The 22,559-nt window shown below is 40.3% G+C and overlaps 2 protein-coding genes across 2 annotated transcripts; both read right to left on the bottom strand.

Moving 5' to 3' along the window:
• Positions 1-6: 6 nt before the first annotated feature.
• Positions 7-1,019, bottom strand: LOC6534543 (rRNA-processing protein EFG1). The gene is made up of 2 exons (XM_002095184.4): positions 469-1,019; positions 7-398 (listed from the first exon to the last, which is right to left on the bottom strand). Exons 1-2 carry the CDS (start codon positions 500-502, stop codon positions 103-105), a joined length of 330 nt encoding a protein of 109 aa, XP_002095220.1. The 5' UTR covers positions 503-1,019; the 3' UTR covers positions 7-102.
• Positions 1,020-1,103: 84 nt separating this feature from the next.
• On the bottom strand, positions 1,104-1,705 carry LOC6534542 (transcription elongation factor 1 homolog). The gene is made up of 2 exons (XM_002095183.3): positions 1,482-1,705; positions 1,104-1,429 (listed from the first exon to the last, which is right to left on the bottom strand). Exons 1-2 carry the CDS (start codon positions 1,595-1,597, stop codon positions 1,297-1,299), a joined length of 249 nt encoding a protein of 82 aa, XP_002095219.1. The 5' UTR covers positions 1,598-1,705; the 3' UTR covers positions 1,104-1,296.
• Positions 1,706-22,559: the final 20,854 nt, after the last annotated feature.

The raw sequence follows: 22,559 nt of genomic DNA, 5'->3' as shown, positions 1-22,559 counted from the left end.
TTCTGATTACTTTCGCAAATATCTTGTATTTCATAAACTTTTCGCGATAACAACAAATACTATTTATAAAAACCAACATTACAAAAATTGTTAACTAAATGATTAAGATTCGTTGGAGGCGCTTTCATCAGAGGCGCTTTCATTGGAGGCGCTTTCATCGGAGGCGCTTTCGTAGCCTTCAGGATATTCGATGATCCAAATTTCCTCGGATCCGCTACCGCTATCATCTTGATCGTCATCATTTTCGACATCATCATCATCGTCTTCTTGCAAGTCGTTGGCAGACTCGTCAGAATCCTGCGAGAATTCCCAGCGGAAACGACGATCACTGATCACATCATCATCCTGTTCCTTAACTTTTGAGGAGAGACTGGCGGCCATCACCATGGCGATGATACCTATGTAAATTGGATGGGATGGACTTGCATGATTTGGTATCCTTTTTCCGGCTTTCATTTCCAAACTCACCAAAGAACACGAAGACAACCTTGTTGGACTGCATATTTAATGATTGATTGTAGCTTGAGATGCTTTCGATGCTGAGTGAGCTTTTGGCCTCAGCTTATATACCCAAATTTTGGCAAATGCCTTGCGAATCGTCTGAGTCGGCAGATAGTGTTTGACTACCCCAAGATCAACGAAATGCCCTAAAATTCTACATAGAAACAACTAACAAAATATTAGCATAGCTATTGAGTTTGAGGCTACTAGTGAGTGATCAAGGTCAGAGCTTTCGGAATTTGCTTGGTGATTTCTGTTGGTAGAACCACGTTTTGATGCTGTAAATTGGGTTGCGAATTGGGTGGTAGTAAAACATCTTAGATATATACTAATTGGATATACTTAATATTAATATTTCGGAGCATACACACATGCACACGTGTCGGTAACTGAGTGTTTTTCGTAAAGAGAGTAATCATAAAATTATGATTACATATGCAGTGTCCAGTAAAATATAAGTACTGAGTGTTCTTTTCTCCCAAGCATCTTAGGGTTAAGTATTTTAACTTATCCTAATAATACTGAAAATGGTATTGTGTTGCCAAATCTTATTGTCACATTTTTCTTTGCTTTAAAATAATGCGTTATTTTTATTTTAAATTCATGTTAATTATATAAATGTAAGGTTACAGCTCAAAAGTATGCAGTAGAAATGTAAGGTAAAATATTTTGTATAACACAGAGTATAAGTAGATTTCCGTGTATGTTTAAAGTATAAGAGTCGTGTGTTAATGTGTATTTACGTGTTTTTAAATGAATATTTAGATTGTAAAGTGCACTAAAAAGTGTAAATGGTTAGTTCTGCTCCTCGCAAGCATCAATCCAATCGTTGAATATATCAATTGCTTCCGTGAGATAGTTCACAGAGGTTTGAAACAATTCCTGACACACGTTACAGGCAATTCTTCCCAGTTTTTTCTCCTTATCTCTAGGAATACTGTGCAATTAGTGGAATTAAACAACATTTGATCACTACTCACATTTTTACTTCACATGCCTGCTTGTGATTGCAGAAAGGACAATCGAAAAGTAGGGGCATCGGCTCAATGTTTTTTCTTCTTGGAGCTCCTTTGCGTTTGGACTTGCGACGACCCATGGTAAATTGTACGGGAAGTTATATTTTAATATCTCAATAAAAATATTTATTTTATTTGGACGCGTAAGCTGCTGACTATGCACTTTAATAATCAAATTATAGTGACAGTTTTTGCATCGGTTTCTTTTATTACATTTAAGCTAAAAAATTGATTAGATTCATTATAAAAATGAAGGAAGATATAAATAATATTTTAAAAATAATAAATAAATAATATTTTAAAAATAATAAATAAATAATATTTTGGGGGTTATTAAAAATATAATTTTATAATTCCCTTTTCCACTAACGAGCTTAAGTGAGCTCAGTGAATTGTAATAATCTGTATAATATGCCTTTATCGCTTGTCTGTTTTTGTGTGGGGTTTCCAGTTCAAAAATTTCAATGTTGATATTGATCCGTTTGGATAGCTAGGATCTTCAATTGATTGAGCCCACATAAGTTGAGCATCTGTCTAGAGATCCTTTTAAGAAATACCTTGGGATCCCTCTTTTTACGTAACTCAATGTAGCAGAAAATCCCTTTGTCCCCGCGATTGTACCTCAGCAATCGATCGTGAGTCTGCCTTTGGGGCAAAGTATCGATTACGCAATTTGATTGAGCAGGCAAAATAGGTAGTTCGGTGCCCGAAGATGTGGGTCAAGTGTTTACCCGAGGAGTAGATTTCAGATGAAACGACACCAGATATAGACATGTTCCCACATCGCATAGGAACCTAAGGAACCCGGCGATGCGCTTTCAAGATACCGAATTTTCTCTGGCTAAAGCGCCGCAGGACAAAACTCTGCGATGACAGCCAAATCTCTGTGGAGTGTTAAGGGATTTCTCTGCTCGCAGCGTGAAGTTTGAGATGGTCCGGTTTTTCGGGATGCCTGCTGCTTACCATATTAGCACCAGGACATCAAAAGACAGCTGAATGTGTCAACAGTTCTTGCCCAAACGCTGTCGGCAAGTTAAGAGAGTCGCAATTTTGTTCCCAAAGCCAGCATGAAATTTGTACTAAAGTTGGCAGCAGGATGCCGCATCTTTGCAGGATGCCCAGCTGAATTTTAGCGGCATTTATTCCATTCGCCATGCTTTTCGATACCGCCTGCCTACTGAATATGTTTTCCGCCAAATGGGATTAATTTGAGATTTTTTAAATCGAGTAGCGAGTAAAAGTCTTAAGACCTTGCTTCCGCTTTTAACCCTCCTTTCTGCCAAATGGCATTGTATTCAGGATCTGCTGCTCCTTTTTCCTCCTGGCTAATCTCTACTGCTCACATCTTGGCCAGCTGCTCCGCACCGTTTGCCTTTTGTGGCTTGACCATTTCGCTTTGTTGTTCGGCTGCAACTTCAATGGGCCCGGCCAGGACTCGCGTCCTTTGTCCTTTTTGTCCGTTCATTTGCTTAAACGCATCTTATCCTGTTAAAATGTGCGCCCCGGCTTTCCGTTTCGCTGGAAAATTGATCTTTTTTGCAAATTTCCTCCTCAGCTCCTGGTCTTCTGCTCCTTTTAGGACGTTCTCGAGTGCACACTAATTGCGATTTTCCTCCTTTTTTCATTATTATTGCTGGTAATGCAATACACGAGTTCCGCTTTCAAGTCGACGACAATGGAGTTCGAAAGAAAAGTTTTTGGAACAAGAATTTCAGAACTAAACGGGCATTGTAAGGTGTTCGTTGGTTCTTAGACTACCAGTAAACAAAAAAAAATTTAAAATTGAACAAAAAATTCAAATTTAATTTTATATAATTTTGAAATGACAATAATAATCCATTTTGATATTGAAAAATACTTAACAATTAAATATATTTGTCTATAAGATGAATAAGTACCATAACTTAATAATTTCGAAACCAATTATTTGCACACCTGAGTGAATCTCAAATATCCGCTAAACGAAATGAGAACAATCATTTAAGCTGTTCTGTTCGGCCAATTAGATGTTCTAAAAGCCATAAAATTATTATTATATTGTTGGTGCCATTTTAGGTGCCCCATCCATATAATAATTTTATTTCGGTTCCAATGCGAGTTCCATTTACATGTTCATGGCACACGCAGCGCATTCATAACCATATTTCATCAAAAATTCAAAGCGTTTCCCCCTGAAAAACATGATTATTAATTAAAATTCCCAAATCAAAATCAAATTACGAGTAAAACACAATAAAAAACGAGAAACATGAATAAATTTCCCCAGCACAAATATATACTTTTTGTTGATTGGGTCGAAGTTGGGGAGCGAAGTTGGCAGCCTGTCGCCAGCGGCTTCCGTCGCCGAACTTCTAGGAATTTCTGTAGCGGCGAAATGTGCTCGGAAAATGCATATATTATATACAAATTAAATTATGCATAATTTCCCTGTTTTCCTCTCCGCCCTCTAATTTTGTTGCCTGCATTTAAACCAAAGCAGCGTGGGGCACGGGCAGCGGCACCCAACACCAAAACCATAAAACTGTCATAAGGCGCTGCCAACGAAATCGAGAGGAAAGGAGGCGACTGCCAGGAATCGGGAATTATTGTCTTCTGGGGACACATGTGTGACCAAGAACTACTTGCATATTATGAGGGAATAGGAAAAAATAAAGAAGAAATACACAGAAATGTTGTGGCGCTACACTATACAACGTGCTTTGGTTTTTACCTCGCAGTTGATAGAACAAAAAAATAATATTGAAATTAATTTTATACTTTGTATTGCATATTTCAGTGCTCTTTATAATTAATTCAGTTATTTGTGTCATAATTAAGTCTGCTATTTAGATATTACTATAATTTTTAAGCATATTTCCACTTAACAGCACTATAGTCATCGATATTCGGCGGATGTTGTCCTTGGTAAAAGCATTCCAATAACCATTTCCTTTACAACCCTTACTCTGTTCTAGAGTGTAATAAAATTTCCATAAATTCAAAATGTTTGGTGCCCAATTAGCGTGTAAAATTGTCATAACCTTCCGCCAGGCGCCCTATCCGCAGGCACGGATCCAAACCAACCCAATCCCGATTCCGTTCCCGTTCCCAATTTGAATCCCAACCGATCAACAGGTAAAGAGTGATTTTATATGCGGCAGAAGGACCGCCGACCTGCGTGGGGATAATGCTTATTTTCATTCGGTTTTGCTGGAAAATTATGTCTGACGTTGGCGCAAAGTGCCCGGGGCATAGTTTTCCCCATTTTCCATATTTACCTCCGCTCGGTGCGCGTGGCGCGATTTAAATTATGATGACGCCAAGGCGCCAACTTGGCCTGCCGGTGGGCCTCCATTTCCATCTCGTTTCCATTTAATATTTAAAGGCACTCGGAAAACTTGCATCGGGTTTTAAAAAGTTACAATTATTCCTTGGCTTAGAATTAAAAAGTCTTGGCTCTATGTTCCCTAATTACCATTTTGTAGTAAACTAACATTTTAAAGTGAGTTCTTTCCTTAAGGGTAAGTTATTCTGTGAGTTTTTTATATGGCATCACTGGTTACATTCTTTTAGTTTATATAGCTAAAAATTGTTGCTTACTTTTTTATATTTTATGTGAGTAGGTTGAATTTTAAACTCATTTCTTGTAGTGTTCTGTGCGCAGGGAACAGGAAAGGATAACAATGTTGGCCGGCGCTTCCACGGAACTATAAATTTTCCAGCTCATGATTACGCCAAGAGAAATATTAATTGGTCAGGAGCTGCAGCGGGGCAGCTGCCGCCTAATCTTATCAAATATTTGACAATAACCCAATTAGTAACCACCTACAGGAGGATCGAGAAAAGAACATCGGAACAACAAACAATCATTGCGCAAAAAAGAAAAAAAGGAGACCTTTTCGGACCTTAGTTCTTTTTATTTTCGAGAAATGCTACCAGGGAAGCTGACAGGGAGTAAGACATCAGCAGATATAGATGCAGCTGCAAATCGAGGACAATGATGTCAAGTCGGAGTCAAAAGATGCGCGCGTCAACCATAAAACTAGCCGACCTGGACAAAGAAGATAAGACTGAGGAAAGGACCGCCCTGAGGGGACATCCTTGCAGGACTCTCGGCGGGCAGCCAGAGCCTCTAATTTGTGAAACTTGCCTACAGTTTAGAAGGAGCGACGGGCAGTCTTGGTCCGCAGCCCATGACATTTGAGATTTTGCAGTCGATGATTTTCAATGCTGGACATTGTCAGATCCGAATTGTAAGGATTCTCGATCCGTCGGCCGTGTGTGTCGTGTGGATTGGGAAAAGCGCAACTGAAAAGCCACAAAGAGCTCCGAAAATTTGCCATAATCATGACATTTTGTTCGGCCTCCCTTTTGTCCTTCGATGCATTCTTCTCTCTAAAAAGATCCTTCTTTGGCTCGCAGTATAATCGTTGTAATGTTGCATCTTTATCGTAGTTATGGCCGATCTCGCAGAATGGAGATACGACAGTGGATGATGACTTTGTTGTTGATATTGTTTGGGGGATTGCTCTTTTGATGTCTTTTTTAGGGGAAAATTGCTTACTCCAGGATTATTCAACAATAGGCTTAAGTCTTTTATTTTCTACAACTCCCTAAAACTCCAACATTTTCATAGTAAAAGCTACCGTTCTATGTAATTTTAATCTTTAAGAATATAAGCTTGAATATGATTCATAAATGATTTCCCCTTCTAAAGTTCCCTTCTCTGCGATATAAGAGACCGCAAATATTTAACCCCCACAATGAATCCAATCAGCCCCAGAAACTACAACTACTCTGGTATCCAGCACCCCATTCAGATAAATATTCCCCCCGAACCAATCCAAGAAAATGCAGACCCAATTAAAATTAATTTTATTCAATTCGAAATCAAGTCCCAGCAGTGTCTTTTCAATTTCTTGCATTTCTTTGTGCGCCCGCTTAAGGAGCGATTATTTAATCTGGAGCTATTAATGCCGTGCGGTCCTCCGAGGGGCGGGATGTGCTCCCCAGTTGGGGAGTCGTATCCTTCGCTTGTTGTTGTTGTCCCTGCCCGGAATGGGAATCCAGTTAGTCAATGCTTATTGATGTTTAGTTGCTGCTGCCGAGCTGCTGTGGTATTATTTCACTTGCGTTTCCGCTTTTGGCCTTGTTTACTTTTGCGCTCGCTCCCAGACAAAAGCCCCCCAAAGATCCCCAATCCACAATTCGCAATCCCCAATCCGCATCCCCCAATAAACCGAACAAGCCGCACTATGTTTTGGCATTTGGCTCACTTGTTTTTCCTTTTCGATGTGTCTCGCCTTTTTTCCTCCGTTTGCTTTCGTTTTCCTCCTGACTCCTGCGAATCCCTTGACAATGCAATAAATTGCGCAAAAATTGGAAAAATAGAATTTTAGCCGCACCACCATTTCCAATAACAGTGGCAATCCGCAGTACAGTTCATCTTGTACGAAACGGATGCTTAGTCATAAAATAATTAGGTTTCATTTCATTTTTTAAAGCCAAAATGAGATGCTTGATCTATGTTCTTATAAATGCTAGATTTATTTGACCACACAAAACGTACAAATTATTAGCATTATATGTTAAGTGTTATTGATTCTATACCTTAAACCTATTTTTATCCTTCCGGCTAAGAAATATACAGTTGATTCTCGTTGAAGATCGAACTTATAGAAGTTTTACTGTACCCAACTAGGAAAAGCTCCTCTGGCTTTCACGCAATATATCCACCTCCACTCCCCTTGTCCATCCACCCCACTCCCTCCACGGAAATCAAGTGCTAAGCTTCCCACAACGCAATCAATTGATTTCTATTGTTTTGTTAAAATGTCGTGCCGGGTCCCCGACTTCCACCCATCCCCTTCCTCCAGGAGAAGTATCCCCCACCAATATTTCTGTTCCATTGGAGCTTTCATTTGTTGTTCGTTCGCCCCTTACTTTCTGTGGCATTTTTATAAATTGCTTTGTTGTGGTCTTTATTGAAATTTTTGAGGTTACTTTTGTGATTGTTGCTCCCGCTCCGATACAAAATAACGATGGAAACACCAACAAAAACCACTTCTAAATAAAAATGTCTATTATTTTTGTTTATTTGTTGATTTTACATTTGGCGTCTGTCGCACTTTTTGCATGTCCGGTATTCCAGTTCACTCTATATATTTTTTTGGGCCCTCTCTTTTTGGGTTGAAATATTCATGAGTTACGTTTTGGGTTGTAAATGAAAAACGCTCTTTTGGGGATTTATGGCAGTGACTTTTTTCACGGCGCTTCTTTCAATGGCTTGATAATTTATAGTTTCGGATATTCTGCTAAAAGGGTTCTTTATTTTTATTCAAATGTATTTTGCTAGTGGTGAATCGGAACATCGAATCTGTTCGACAATGTTGCAACTTTTGGTGTTCCATTTAACAGGACATAAATGGAGAGGAGACAGAAAAAAGGGCTTTGTGCAAGCGAAATTTATTTTGATTGTAAGATAAAGCGGTTAACTGTGTGTTTCATTTTAATTGTAACCGAATTATTGGTAGTTATAAAGGTTTTTATTGGTTATTAAATTGGGAATTGAATCAATTACAGAATGATGCTTTGCAGCGCTTTTGCTTTTATTTATCAACACAGTTAAGCACAAAGAAATATAACTAGGTAATACATTAAATGATATATTGAAATTTATAATAGGTAATAATAATAATGAGTATTTAATTTGGTGTTCGGAGCGCATTATCACCGCTCAGTTTGTCTAAAGATTCATCACTGTGACAATCATCCCAAAAACAGCACAGAATCCTCGCAAATTGATAAGACTATCTGATTTTTTTGAGTGGCGATGTATTGTGGAAGTGCCTGGATTATGTTCAGACAACACTTCAATAAAACCCGAATATATTTTTCATAATATCCTTGGCACATGGGAATACATTTATCTACTTGTATATTTTGATTTAATCTTTTATTCAAGGTTCACGATTTTTTAGCCCGCATCACCTGTTGAGAATATTCCTCCCAAATATTCACAGACTCCATTTGCTCTGTATCCTACAGCTGTGACTCAACGATCATAGGTGAGTCACTGATGCAAAGCCAAGCCGAACCATAAACTATCCACCAAAGATGTCAGGCCACAGATTTCTATCTCTGGCAAAACCCTAAAATCCATTAGATTTCTTTTGACAGGCGCGCGTTTATTAATACCAAAATTTTATGATTTCCCCAAAAGGAATAAAGGAATTGGTGCTGCGGCGATAAGCATCGAACTCGAGGAAGGGTACTACAAGGAATTGAGGTTTCATTTTTATGTAGTCTTACCTGGAACCACAAATATGACAAAGGTCGGGGTCGGGAATTTGGGACATCTGTTAGGGGCTACACACCTGTTGATAAGGCGGCTAATTTTATTTGCCGGCCATAAAAACTTTTCCCCTTTAGTTTCGGTGTGAGTCGGGGCAAATTAGTCGATGATTTGTTCAAAGTGTTCAGCCAAAACTTTCGGTGAACTCTTACGTTGATCCTTAACCCCTGCAGCCCTTTGGGGCTTTACCAAATGAAGTGTGAATGGGCAAAACTTTGCCGGAGGCCAGAATGTAATCAAAATGAAAGTAAATAATAATAAAAAAAAGGAAAAGCAAACAGTGCCTTCCGGGCATCCTAACTGCCTGATTCTGTTGAATGTGCTTGTCCATTTAGTTTTGATAGACAGCTGAAAATGAAATCAATGCCACAATCTAAGTCTAAGCCTTCACCTCGTCTTCCCTCAAGGATCCATCCTTTGAGGATGCACCCAACCGGCCGTACGCATCTTGTTTATTTTTGTTTGCCCGTAGGCATTTTATTATCCTTTCTACTGTGGGAATAGAATATCCAGGCATAAGGGTACAGAGAGAGAAAACTGATCAAGTTCAGACCCATTGTTGATATATACATATATGGTATTATTGTTGCGGTCGCAGTTAAAGAATTTGCAAGGCTTTTGCAATGGTAACCTTCGCATTTCTCACTGTATGAATATTTGGATAAACACGAACCCTTCTGATTTGATGTTTTCCCGTTCGCCTCCAGTTAGAGTGTCCTGTGGATTGATTGAATCTAGGCCTGGTCAGCATCGTCTTGAAAATTTGATTTCAGGTTAAACGCAATTAAATTTTGCCTCTGGGTTTGATTTGATTTTCCCTCGACTGCCAAAGCCTTTTTGGCTTGTTTATGCTAGAGAAAATTGAAATTTTATGCATATCCCCCAAACCAAACCCCAATTTCATTCTGACGTCGTTGTTGTTTTCGGAAAGTTCCATCCAGATGCGGTCAACTGTCGAAAGGATTTGGCAATTTGCTGAAGTTTGGTTTTGGTGGGTTTGGTGGCCGTTTCAGGCGTTGATTAATTGATTACATATTACAAAAAGATGCCCGGACATACGTCGAAATGAAAATGTTTTGGGTTTCCTTTGACTTGTGCTAATTAGTTTTTGAGGTTTCATTTCGATTGGCCGAAGTCAAGTGGCGTTAGTTTTGAAGGTTGCTGGTGCTTGCAATTAATTTAAATGGGCTTACAGGTACTTATGCCTTTCAGAAATCTTCTTGCTTTTATTATGTTTATATTATTTTAAAATTTGTATGAATCGCCTTTGTCAAACGAACAGGATACGCATTAAATAAATTTATAAATTTGGGGAATTTCTTATCTCGAGATTATCCCCGCCACTTTGTTTAATAGTTTCCATTGCACTACCAGAATTTTCCACTTGACATGCCAACTTCTGTATTGCATCCTGCAATTTCCCTTTATCAAAATTTATTACCGAGTGCCGTGCCAAAAGTCATGAAGTTCCCCAATATGAAGTTCAAGGGCTCTCGACGACGCGACTAAATAAGGCTAAAATAAAAGTCCTCTGGCGCATTTCATGCTCACTTGGCGGCCAAAACGAAAAATTTCCAAAAACGTATTTTACACTTGCGCAGCGTGATCTCACTACCAAAATAAAAATGAGGAAAAAAGGAAACCAAACGCCGGCTAAGCGCCAAAAAAGCTGTAAGGAAATAATGTCTGGCCAAGTCAGCGAGCAAGGAGCGTTATCCTTGGAGAGTCACGGTGCGAAAAAGCGCCGGCTGAGAGAGCCGAGCACATAAAATTCAATAAAACGCATATTTGGCTGTCATTTGTTCCGAGTTTTGGGCGCCAAAGTGCCACAAAATTTGCCACAGAAGCAAACAGAAAACGGCGCTAAAGTTGCAAAAGAAAGTGAACAAACAGAGGGTGAACAAGAGAGAACGCTATAGTCGAGTTCCCCGACTATCTAATACCCGTTACTCAGCTAGTGTAAGTGCGAAGGGCAGTTTTTGGCGTTAGAGTGGGCGTGGCCAAAAGTTTTTTGGCAAATAGATAGAAATTTACAAGACTAATACAAAAATGAAAAAATATCAAAACATTTTTCAAAAGTGTGGGCGTGGCAGTTTTGGGCGGTTTGTGGGCGTTAGAGTGGGCGTGGCAACCTGAATCGACAAACTTGCGCTGCGTCTATGTCCCTGGAGTCTGTATACTTAATCTCAACTTTCTAGCTTTTGTAGTTCCTGAGATCTCGACGTTCATACGGACGGACAGACGGACAGACGGACAGACGGACGGACAGACGGACAGACGGACGGGCAGACGGACATGGCCAGATCGACTCGGCTACTGATCCTGATCAAGAATATATATACTTTATATGGTCGGAAACGCTTCCTTCTGCCTGTTACATACTTTTCAACGAATCTAGTATACCCTTTTACTCTACGAGTAACGGGTATAAAAACTCAGATGCCAAGCGACTGGGGAGCAAATGGGAGATAGACAGATGAAATAGACGTTAGGCTGCCATAAGTTAGTGTAGCGCTATTTACAGGGTACGAGGAGTATGCTTAACGTCATGTAAAATCATCTGCCTTCCAACTTAATATTATTTAATATAATAAAAGAAACTACGAATAAAGAATAAATATGTATATACATATATATTATATTACATGTATGTGCCTTTTGTACTATAATGTACATTCCTCTACTGTAGGCTGTAAAATTAATCACATATATTTTTAGGGCAATAAATAACAATAATGTAGTATTCTGATTGAAAACTTCATTTTAGTTGACCAGAGCAGAGCATCGAGTAGTTTGTGCGCCCCAATCCCATGGAAGGCATCCTCATCCAACCGCTGTCACCATCATCATGGTCTTCATCTTTTGAAAGATTATAAACATTTTTGGCTGATTTAGCATATTTGGCTCCTCACTCGGGAGTTCCTCATACCCTCCCTTCCCGCTGGCACCGCACATCCTCCGTGGCACGCACTTCCGTTTCCGCCTTGGTTTTTTTCCAGAGTCGTTGGCCTAAAGACTTCCGTTCTTTTGCGCTCTAACTTCATTTTCCTGACGCCCGTGAACTTTGTTGCTGTTTTGCGGCTTGTTTGCATATGTCGGTTGGGACTGATGGCAGAGGGGGCGGAGGGGTTGGGGGCGTGAGTCAAATGTGCAAATTTGTTTTGCTAATGTTTATGCAAATACGCGAAAACACATCAAGCTGAAGCGAGGAAAAAAGCAAGAAAATTCTGCTACTGATGTTTATGAAAATGTCTGGTAAGTGGACGAGTCCTTCCTCCCTCTCAACTTTTGCTGCCACGCCTCCTCGCTCATTGTCGCTTCTTATGTAAATTTAATGCTAAAATGTTTATTCTAGTAAGATTTGCTTAGCTCTTCAAATGCTCCTTCATTTTCCGGGGACCGGGGCAGTTGGCCTTGTTTATTTCTTGGGCTGACAAAAGTGGGGGATTTGGGACATCCATATAATGCTAAACGACGCATAATTGAAACATTATGTCAGATTATTGTTAGCAATGGTAGAGATTTACTTAGTTTGCTATTTTTTTGCTGCCGTTTCAGCTCCTTCCTCTCGGTATTTGTGTCCTTCGTGGTTCGTGGGGTTGGAGATAATTGACGGGCATAAACAATATTGCGTTTGGGGTCAGGAAAAGTTTTGCCAAAGATAAGAGGAGTTTTTCTGGCTTATTTAATGGAGTCAACATAAAAGCTCCAGATTATGGATACGTATGAGATAGCAAAATGCGAAAATATGGGAGTTTTGAGGTTTCTCTTTGGATCAGTAAAGAAAGTAGAAATTTGGTAGAAAAACGCTTTAAAAATATATTAGGAAAACTTTAAGAAAAAATCATTAAAAAGGCAATTTCAATCTTCTTTATCGAATTTTCTCCTGAAATGTAACAAATTGAATTGTAAGTCGTGTTTATATCATTTGGGTATCTGAATAACAGGAAATGGTCAAAAAGCAAAGTGGTCCCACGTTTGACTCCTCGCACACACAGAGCACTGCCTAATTGAATTGTAGCAAAAAAGAACAAAAATGTTACGAAATTGAAACAGAAATTGGGCAAAGAAACACTTAAAACCTTTTGATGCTCGGACAAGAAGCCAGGACAATGGACCATTGTGTGTGCGGGCAAAAAGGAAGTTATATTCACTTTAAATGAATCAGGAGACGGAAAATCGAGGGAAGCAATAAAATAATTTTTCTAGACCGACTTCAGAGGGAATATATATTTTGTAGCGCTTCCGGCGTCCGAAAAAAAGTAGAAAATGAGAATGAGCAGGAGGCCTCCTGCTGAAGACAATTTCGTCCTGTGGCATCCTGGCTTCGTAGTCTTGCCTCCGATTCCCTTGCAATCACAAAGGACAAAAGATGAAGGAAGAAAAAACATTAAAACAAACTATAAAATGCAATCGATCTAAACGGTATAAACCGGAAAAGAGAAATGTGGCATTGTATAATGGAAATGGGTTTTTTCCCATTTTCCTCCAGCGACTCGCAAACACTGCCAAAGAGGAAAATTGCACTAGAGCCCGGGAAGAAAATGGAGTTTATCGGGGGAGTCGGTGAAATGTGTGGATAGAGTAAAATACGTTTTACCGGACGGCAAAATGAAAAACTGTGATATTGATAAATGCGATATTAATGGCAAAACGTTGGGGGAATTTAAAAGTTTACTTCACCAGATTCAGTTCGTCTTTCAGCGGGCCGGAAAAATGGGTTTCGGTTTCGCGGTTTAAGACTTCATTAATCATGCGCTAGACGAAATCAAATATATATCTTTTATATGTATGGGCTTAAAAAGTATCGAGTGGCGTAAGTTGGATAATTGAATCGAAATTGATTTGCCAAGACTGCTAACAGTCAAGGTCACATTAACCCAGGTCCTGCCATTGCCGACTCCCCAACGGGAAAATGACCAGAGTAGAGTAACCCAAAACCCGAAAATCCTTAACTGTGGTTAACATCTACACGAGCAAATCGAATCTGGCCATTAACTTGCACCCTTCGAGCGTGAAAAGAGGCGCCGCAGCTGCGAGGCTTGCCCAAGGACCAAAGTCCTGGATCTGGGGCAGAGTCCTGTAGCTGAATCCTGTTGAGCTGCGCTGCGCAACAGTGCGAGAATGGCAAAATAAAATAGAGAAAATGATGAAGCGGAATGGAGGAGGGGGAACGGTTTTGGAATACCCTCTACTGCGGATGAACCGAATCTACTTGTATTAAACTAACACTAGAGAAGTAGGTTAGCATATAATGTAGGAAAGTATTCAATCACTTGTATATTTAATAAGGAAATATATCTTATTTACACAACTTACGTATTAAGTAAGTTAAAACTAACTTGCAGATCGTGTAGATTTCTTAGAATTTTACTTACCCTACATTTCAACATTTAGGGTATCATAGAGCGAGTACCCGGCGAAAGCAGAACGCATCTATGGCTGGCAGAGCACATCATTTCATAACACTTCCAGTTCATATAATCTATTTAACCCAAATTTAAACGTGCCGTGCGTTCCGCTCAATGTTTAATCAGTTGTAAAGCAATTTTCGCAGTGTTTTTTCTATAAACGAGAGCAGGATGTGAGGTTCTGGTGCTCCGCTGTCCTGATGGGGGCGTGGCAATGGGATAGGTCTGTGGATTGGAAGTGGTTCGGGTTTCTGGCTTGGGGTTATGGCTTTGTGGTCCTTGCTTTGTTCGACTCCTTGCCTTGGCTGCTCCTTTATTTTTTGTTTTGCTTTCGGGCCATCTATCTAACGACTTTCTGCGCCATTTCAATGGCAACTGTTTTGCAGCTGATAAAACTTGGCAGATCCCAAAGAGGAGCAAAGAGGGAGAGGGTGTCCTGGGAAGGTCCTTGTTGGCGGCTCCTGGCCGCTGTCTCTGGATTTTAGCGGCGTGCCTAATCGTCTGCGTAATTGTCCTGCCGCAGTGCGTGAGCCTGATCCTGATCCCTAATGGAATCCTGGGGCTGCATTTAAAATCCTTGCAGCTGCACCCACGACATTTTTCCTCTTGTCAGTTCCAGGGGATAACCTATTTTGGCGATAACCTACGACCGCAGCATTTTCAATTAACTCTGTCAAAGGTTAACCTTTTATCCCTTTTTCCTCCGCTGAATGTCCTCGTTTAATTTGATTAATTGGTGCGAAAATTGTTCACTTCCTGGCCAAATGTTGTGGGTTCCAGAGGTGTTCTGAGTTGTTGTTTGAATGTTGATTGCGGCGACACACAATGGAGTGGAAGGATTAGGGGTTCGATTCTGTGGGCGTACCTCTATCCTGTTCGCCAACTTGGTTTTTGATTGACACGCAAATTGGGTTAACAAAACCAAACAAAAGGAATAAAGGAAACATCGAAAATGTTATTAATAAGTTGAATGGATTTAAAGTTTGTATATATTATTTTTTTTTTAATAAAGTAATGCTTTTATAAAGTAAGGAAATTGCAGAAATGTAAGATCAAAGCGTATATTTAAAAAAGGCAATCAAAAATGTTGTTGTCTACAAGTTGTTCATGAGTTGCTAATTTTTAATCAAATCAGATTTTAGTAGGTCTGATGTCTGTAATTGCAAATCTTATATTTTATATTTTATTTTCTGAGACTCAGTAGTTTAGTGCAAGCTATTATACTTTAATAACTTGATTTAACCACACCGAAGAACAACCTGGCCGGAAACAAACAACCCACATCAGGCTTATCCAAACAGCCCTATTGGCAATCGCCTTACCCAAATCAACCCACAAAATACACAAATCCAGACCGGCAAATATGCTCGAGCACAACATCAAGGATATCGGAGCCAAAAACTATGCAGACTTGTCAAAGGATTGAATGGCTCGCCTCTCCAATTTGACACGCACTCCGGCCAAAGGCGAGGGACATCCTTTGGCGAGCTTTAACTAACGCAGGATGTGGATGGAGCGTCGGTGTAGGTGTGGGTGTGGGGAGCAGTAGTCCAGACATGGCCATGAATCATAATGGAAGCCCAGACCTCGGATTCTTTGCCTTCGGGCCACTTTATCGTCGACTTTTTGCCCGTATTTATAATTTAATTTAGCAGAAATTTTGTGGGCGTCAGCCAAGAAGAGGAAACCAAAAAAATAAAGCAAGGAAAAAAGCAGGGAACAAAAATATGGAATGCTCCTCGTCGCTTGGCTGTAAGGATTCACTTGCTTGACCGGAAATTTGAGAACCGCCCTCTCCCCCCAAAGAGCCTTTCATATCGGGGCGTAGTTTGCATGTTAAATGCACATATGGACATTCGGTTTTTGGGATGTTTAAGTTATGTACACTTCATATATAAACTAACAAGCAGACGCACACACACCCACAGATATTTGGATATAAATATATGTGGAGTGAAGTGCGGAGTGTCCTCGACAACTTTGTGGTCGAATTGCGTTGGCGTGTTTTGGGGTTTTGGGTTTCTCCTTGGGGTCGCTTGCCATCGACTTTGAGTTGCCTCCTTTTGCGGCACATGTGTTTATGAATACATAGAAATTTTTGACATTTTTATGGCTGCTCTGGGCATTTACTGTAGTCCAGGCCCAACCCATGTCCCAAAGCTAAAGACCAAGTCAGCAACTAAATGATAGCACTGATCGTGTTACAATCGTTAGTTGCCTGATAAGGATAAGGTACAAGATATGTGTATAAGGTTTGTTATAATCTGTAAGTAAGGACCATAAATTCCCTTTCTGTCACAAAGATTATTTCTTTGAGAAATTTAAAAAAGGTATTACATACGTATCTTTCCTAATTTTCATATTTCGTAAATCTAAATTTTGTCAACGCTAAGAAAGAAAATAAATAAATAAGTTTATTGTCACGACTTCATAAAGTTTAAGGCCGGCCAATTAGCTGTACTCCATAGTTTAAAAGCCTGCCATTATGCCATTAATATTTGAAAAGTGTGCCTCATTTCACCAGCTCGTTCTCATTGCACATGAATAAGTATTTGAATTTTCAGAGAGTTATTCATACTTTACCATTCAGTTTGACCTCTGCTATTTCCTTTTAATGGAAAACCTGCAGGGCATTTCCAGTTTCCCACTAAGCCCCCATGTGCTCCAGATTTCCTTTCCTGTGGTGCGTTATTCATTTGGGCAGTGGCTTGACTACCAACCCCTTGACTTGTTTATTATGACCAGAAACCGCAAAGCCATACGGTCAAGTTCTGTTTGCTAGTTTTCCATGTGGGGGTGTTGACTTTTTTAATGTTTCAATATGGCTAAATGCCCCCGAGTGAGGAGCCAAGTTTGTGTCAGCCTCTGAATTTGTGGGGGACCATCCCACTTCTGTGTTGCTTTGCGTTTCGTGTTTCGGTTTTGGTTTTGGTCATATTTTAATTTTTCCATATTTTTTTGGGGATGGCACAACGCCTACCTTCCGTTGCGTTTGGTCTGTGTTTCTGTATTTATAGGACGCTGGATATTGGCGGGGGTCGAGTATCGCATGTGCGTCATGGTCGATATCCTTTTGGTTTTCTGTTACGCAAACAGCTCAAGGAATCGGAGCCTTCTTAAGCACTTTGACAGCCACTTTCAGGGGGCTTCTTCTGCGGTGGCTCTGCCACTAATGAGGCTATCAAATGGCCGCTTACTTAGGACCCCGCTCGCCTGTCAAAAGTGTCAAAATTCCCACTACATTTCGGATTTCTCGGCTGCCTTTTCCCGCTTTTCGGGCGTCCCGAAAATCTCATTCACATGTGTCTGCCACACTTGTCACTTATGTTTTTATAGCAGTTTTGTCTCCGGAGTGCCTCGTTCTCGAGACTAAAGTGCTAAAATCTGTGTCATTTATTAATTTCTGACCGCGTTCCGCTCGGTTGCGGTTCGGAAAGTTTTTTGGCTCTTACATTTGTCATTAGCAGGGATTTGACATTTCAATTATTGGCTGAGATACATAGTTAGTGTAGGTCTGAATTGGTTGTATGATATATGGGGGTTCTCTAATGATTTCAGCAAATGCGGGGAGATGTTGAAAGATGTCCGCTACTCATGACGATAATATTGCTTTTAATTGGCTGATGAAGGGTAAGGGTATCTATTTGGGGAAGTTGATTAAATGATAATAATATATACTGTTTTGAAATATACAATTTGGTTTTATTATTTATATGGTGATGTTCCATTCCGTTACTAAAAGTTGTTATTGGTAGTTGTCATAGACGAGAACAGACTAAAATTTAAGAAAATTAGCCAAACTGATTGTAAAATTCTGCAATTTGCCTGGCTAGCTTGTGTGCCGAAAGCCTTTTGTTAATTGACGGCATTGGCGTTTGCTTTTATTGGGCTTAGCAACAGCCATCTGAAAATCTGAAAGCATTGCCCCAGTTCCACACTTTGAATCCTCAATTGCCTTGTTCCGGCTGCAATTTTCCTCCATGAACCCATCCAGGAAATTGCTTTCGACATTAGCTAAACTGCAGCTGACAACTGTTACGAAAAGCGGAGCGACCATTAACCACATCGGATCAATAGGCGAACACCTCATCCGCTCCCACTCGCCTCGTATACAAGATACTCGTATAATACCAGTACAGAGCCCGATAGGAAAGGCCGTTCCGACCAGAATATGCGCAATTTTCGAAAAGTTTTTGCAATTAACAAACAATTTGATAGAGGGATTGCAGCACGGTACCCTTGACTCTGGTGACGATGGCATGTTGGACAAATCCGTTTAGCCCCGGGACGTTTCGCAAACAAAAGCCTGGCCATCTAGCTCCCAAAAGGGTCTTACTACAACAGGAGCACATGTTCCAAAAACGGCTAAGCGAAAAATGGAAAATCAGGTCAGCAGAGCCAGGCGTCCAATGTAGTTGTAATCGTTAGAAAATTCGAACATATTTGACAGAGCACAAACGTAAACAAGAAACTAGGGGGCTTAAAAGGGGCTTACTGCTAGGGTGGATCGATTCGACGTAAGGTTCAGGACATGTTTTATAATGGCATAATGCTCTGCTCTGGGACAGCAAACTGTAGTTGTATATATATAGAAATAAATACTAGGTCAAATCATGTAACCAGTTTACCAATATGCATAGTTCATCTTTAAAAAGATTCACATTTTATTCATATTAGGTTAATTTTAAAAGTTTGTAATTATGTAAATATTACATTACAAATACGTAACGTTTATAGATCTGTCTTGTGCCATATGTTATGTATGTATATTGTCACCTACATATTTCCTATATGATGAAAAATTTATTTACAATTAAAAGAAATCGTTATTCTTTTAGTTCCCCATTCCAATAGTTCGAGCCACCCTAATTAATCGGGCGGCACTGTGAGAGTGTGTTGGTATTATCCTGTCAGCCTGTCAGCAGTGAGCTAGTGAGAAATGAGCGGAGCGATGAGAGGGTGTGAGTGAAGCACATCCAACAGCTTGTTGAGCGATAAAGCAATTAGAAGGAAAATGGGATTTTGCATTTGAAATGTTGCTACAATGCTTGGCCATTATTCCAGAATGCCAAGCACCAAACACCGAACACCGAACAACGAACACCACTGGGTGTTGAAAATGGACGAACACTTTGTTGTTTGCACAATAAGCAAGGATGTGCTTTAAGTCCCTGTGTGGAAAATCCCTTAACTGACCTACTTCACTGCAGCATAGAGAACAATTTGGCCACTAAATCTGGGCTCCGTATGGTAAGACCAGGCTTCTCATTGCCAGAAAGAATCGCAGGAGAATAAGTAGCAGATAGCGAGGATTTGTTACTGAATTAAAAGTTTTAATAATTTTCTGGTATAGAATGAAAGTATTTATAATTTTTTTTAAATGTTAATAAAGTAAGCTTGAATTAAACACAAAAATCTGCATTTCCAAAGCCCACTTTTGCGCAGTGCAGCTGGTGTTCTGCTTCTATTTCTTGTTCTGAATGCAGTTTTGCTGTCAAGGAGCTCCGTTCTTCATCTTCTGCCAGCGCCGCGCCCTCTGAATTTTTATGCATTTGGCACAAGCTGGAGTGTTGGAGTGCTGAGCGTTGAGTCGCATATGTGAGCGAAGGGTCCTGAAAGCTGCATTCATCTCTCCCAGTGCGGTGCAGATAAAGATGAGAGATTGCCTTTGGAAAAGGGATTTTCGCATGGCTGAGCCGAAAGTTTTCATATTTGCCCGCCTCGTCGAACTTTGAGCAGCCAATTTCTGCAGTATAGATAAGCAGCGATGAGACACTTTTGACTTCACACGACTTTTCTTGTGCGCCCAAGGAAATGTCCTCGAGGGGGCTCTTGTGCGATTTTGGCTTGCGGAATGATAAACCTGAAAAGCAAAGGGTGCGAATATCCACAGGAGGAGCATAAAGGAAAATAAGCCAAAAGGGGAGCCAAAGGACTTTCTGATGGGCTTCGCCCTGTATGTATGCTGCTCAGAAGGATCTGCATTTGAGTATCTTCCTAAGTATACATTGAAAAAGTGAACCAATTATAGCTTTATTTCAAAACTTAACTTAAGAAGCTTGTCTTTTGTGCTGTGGGCATTGCCGTGTAAGACATGCGTTCGACTTGCGATTTCTTCAAGAATCTTAACCTCTTATTCATTTATTTTGTATAAATAAATTTCAATAAGTACTCAACAAAAAGAGCAGCCAAATGAGATTAAATTTAATGATAATTCTCATATTTCCCCCGAGACTTGTGGGTGTCGAGGCCCCCACATCACATAACCATCATCAGCTCATTTCTTCCATCACACTTTCGGACAACTAACTGGCTCATCGCCCCTTGGAGTTGGTCCAAAAACTCGATCCGGAGTCAAATTGCATTTGTCCTAAACCAGTGGCAAGTCCTTCAACAAAGCAACTAACATTGAAACCCTCTGCGAACCGGGCAACTATAATTTTTATTCGGCCAGTAAAAAGGAGTAGACAAACAAACAGACCCGCAGACCAGACCAACTAACAAAGATCCCTAATCTCGAGTAAATCCACAATTGTCCTTGCTGATGTTGTTGGTTTGTGCTGAAGTTTTTGCTGTTTTTGCTATTGCTGGGATGCTAAATTATTTGCACATATGCAAAGTTGGCAAAAAGTGCGAACAAAAGGGAGGAGCAAAAATGAACGGATAGTCGGTTGAAAGTAGAGGTTCAAGAGGGGATGCCTGCCGGTCCAGGACCTCGAGTCCTGACAATGAATGTGCAAATTTGGTGCAGATAAGCACAGTCCGAGGGCACCAAGGACAGCAACAGCAACAGCAAAAGCAACAGCAACATCAGGAACAGCAGCAGCAAGGACAACTAATGCCCGCTGACATGCAAAAAAGGGTAAATGAGTGACAGGACAAAAACGGATCGTGGGGTGGGGCGACCCACCAAGGGTTAACATCCGCCTCTCTCTGTCGCTTAACCCTCGTTTGCTTTTTCTATCCCCGTGCCTAGTTTTACACAGAAAATAAATTCTAGCTAATGCTTTGGTGTTTTTTAATATCTTGAGATTACATTATATCTTAAGACATTACATTATACCTAAAATTATACCAATATACCTTAAATTATAATAATAATAGCAATATTGCTAAGCTAGTTTTTCTTTCGTTTTAATTTTTGAATTAAAAATATTACCTATATTTGTTTTTTCTCTGTGCAGACAACAATGGACTATTTCATCCATCCCTTTCCGCATTTCGTATAGTGCTCAGCTCTCGTGTTAAATGCTATGACAATTGCTATAATTGTCAACTGTCAAATGGCATTAACAATTTCTTTGTTGTTGCTGTTTGTGTTGTTGTTGTTGCTACAGTGCTCTTTGCACTTGCCCGCACACTCAATTGTGTGCGTAGGTGTGGAAATTTGTGAATTGCCAAAGAGTGGAAACTGAAAAGTGCGGAAAATGTGCGATTTTGATAGGGGAACAAAGGGTTTAGGCCTAGACCCACAGCTGGTCTTTTCATGTGTGCTGCTGGCAAATGAGATTAGATTAGGATTTTACCGAGGGTTAAAGGGGCGGAAAACGAGGCTGATTAGCGATATGCAAGAAGTACGTGGAATACAATGGCACAAAGAACCTGAGATTCAAGACCCTTTAAGTTGACCAAAGACGGAGATTACCCGCCCACCTTTTGACTTCTCCTTACCTCGCTGGCAGAAAAAAGGAGTCCATTAGAAACCCCATTCAGTGCCATCCATCTATCAACGGCAGACAGGAGGAGACTGTCATCCTGACGTACCGGATCCTAGCATCCACCCGAAAACCACCCATCCTGTGTATCCTTTCACGTCTGCCATCTTGTTTGCACTTCGTGCTTTTGCATTCAAATTGCGTTTATTCAAATAGAACCAGAACCGTACACATTTTCAATTATTTTATGCTGATTTCCCGGCAGCGCAGATCCTTTGTCTGCTCCGGATACAAAAAAGGCACTGAGAAAACTTTTTCCAAATTTAATTATGCTAAATCTTAGGCCTCCCAGTGTTCTTCACTGTTATTGAAAGTCACTCAAGTCATTGGAAATAGGAACAGGGATTCCGCACATTTAGCTGTCATTCTCATAAAAATGCAAACCATCACGTTTCCTTTGATGACACTTGAATGTCACATATGAGACAGGACGTGGCTGCTGTCCCGCTCACTCGCCACTCTCCCCGTCTCACTCACTCGGGACCTCACAAAGTTTGACATTTAGTGGTTGGCAAAAACTGTCAGGATTCCTGGGCCAAACTTGACGATGATTGCTCGATTCGGGTTGGACTTGAAAAAAGTT

This window comes from Drosophila yakuba, chromosome 3L, assembly GCF_016746365.2.
Source record: "Drosophila yakuba strain Tai18E2 chromosome 3L, Prin_Dyak_Tai18E2_2.1, whole genome shotgun sequence".
Lineage (NCBI taxonomy): Eukaryota > Metazoa > Arthropoda > Insecta > Diptera > Drosophilidae > Drosophila > Drosophila yakuba.
The sequence above is the reverse complement of the archived record's forward strand: the minus strand, read 5'-3'. Positions and strand labels throughout refer to the sequence as shown.

Coding starts and splice junctions, on each gene's coding strand:
- LOC6534543 (XM_002095184.4), bottom strand. CDS start 502: ATGCAGTCCAACAAGGTTGTCTTCGTGTTCTTTG. Junction 399..468: donor GGTTGTCTTCGTGTTCTTTG/GTGAGTTTGGAA, acceptor CAATTTACATAG/GTATCATCGCCATGGTGATG.
- LOC6534542 (XM_002095183.3), bottom strand. CDS start 1,597: ATGGGTCGTCGCAAGTCCAAACGCAAAGGAGCTCCAAGAAGAAAAAAC. Junction 1,430..1,481: donor CAGGCATGTGAAGTAAAAAT/GTGAGTAGTGAT, acceptor CAGTATTCCTAG/AGATAAGGAGAAAAAACTGG.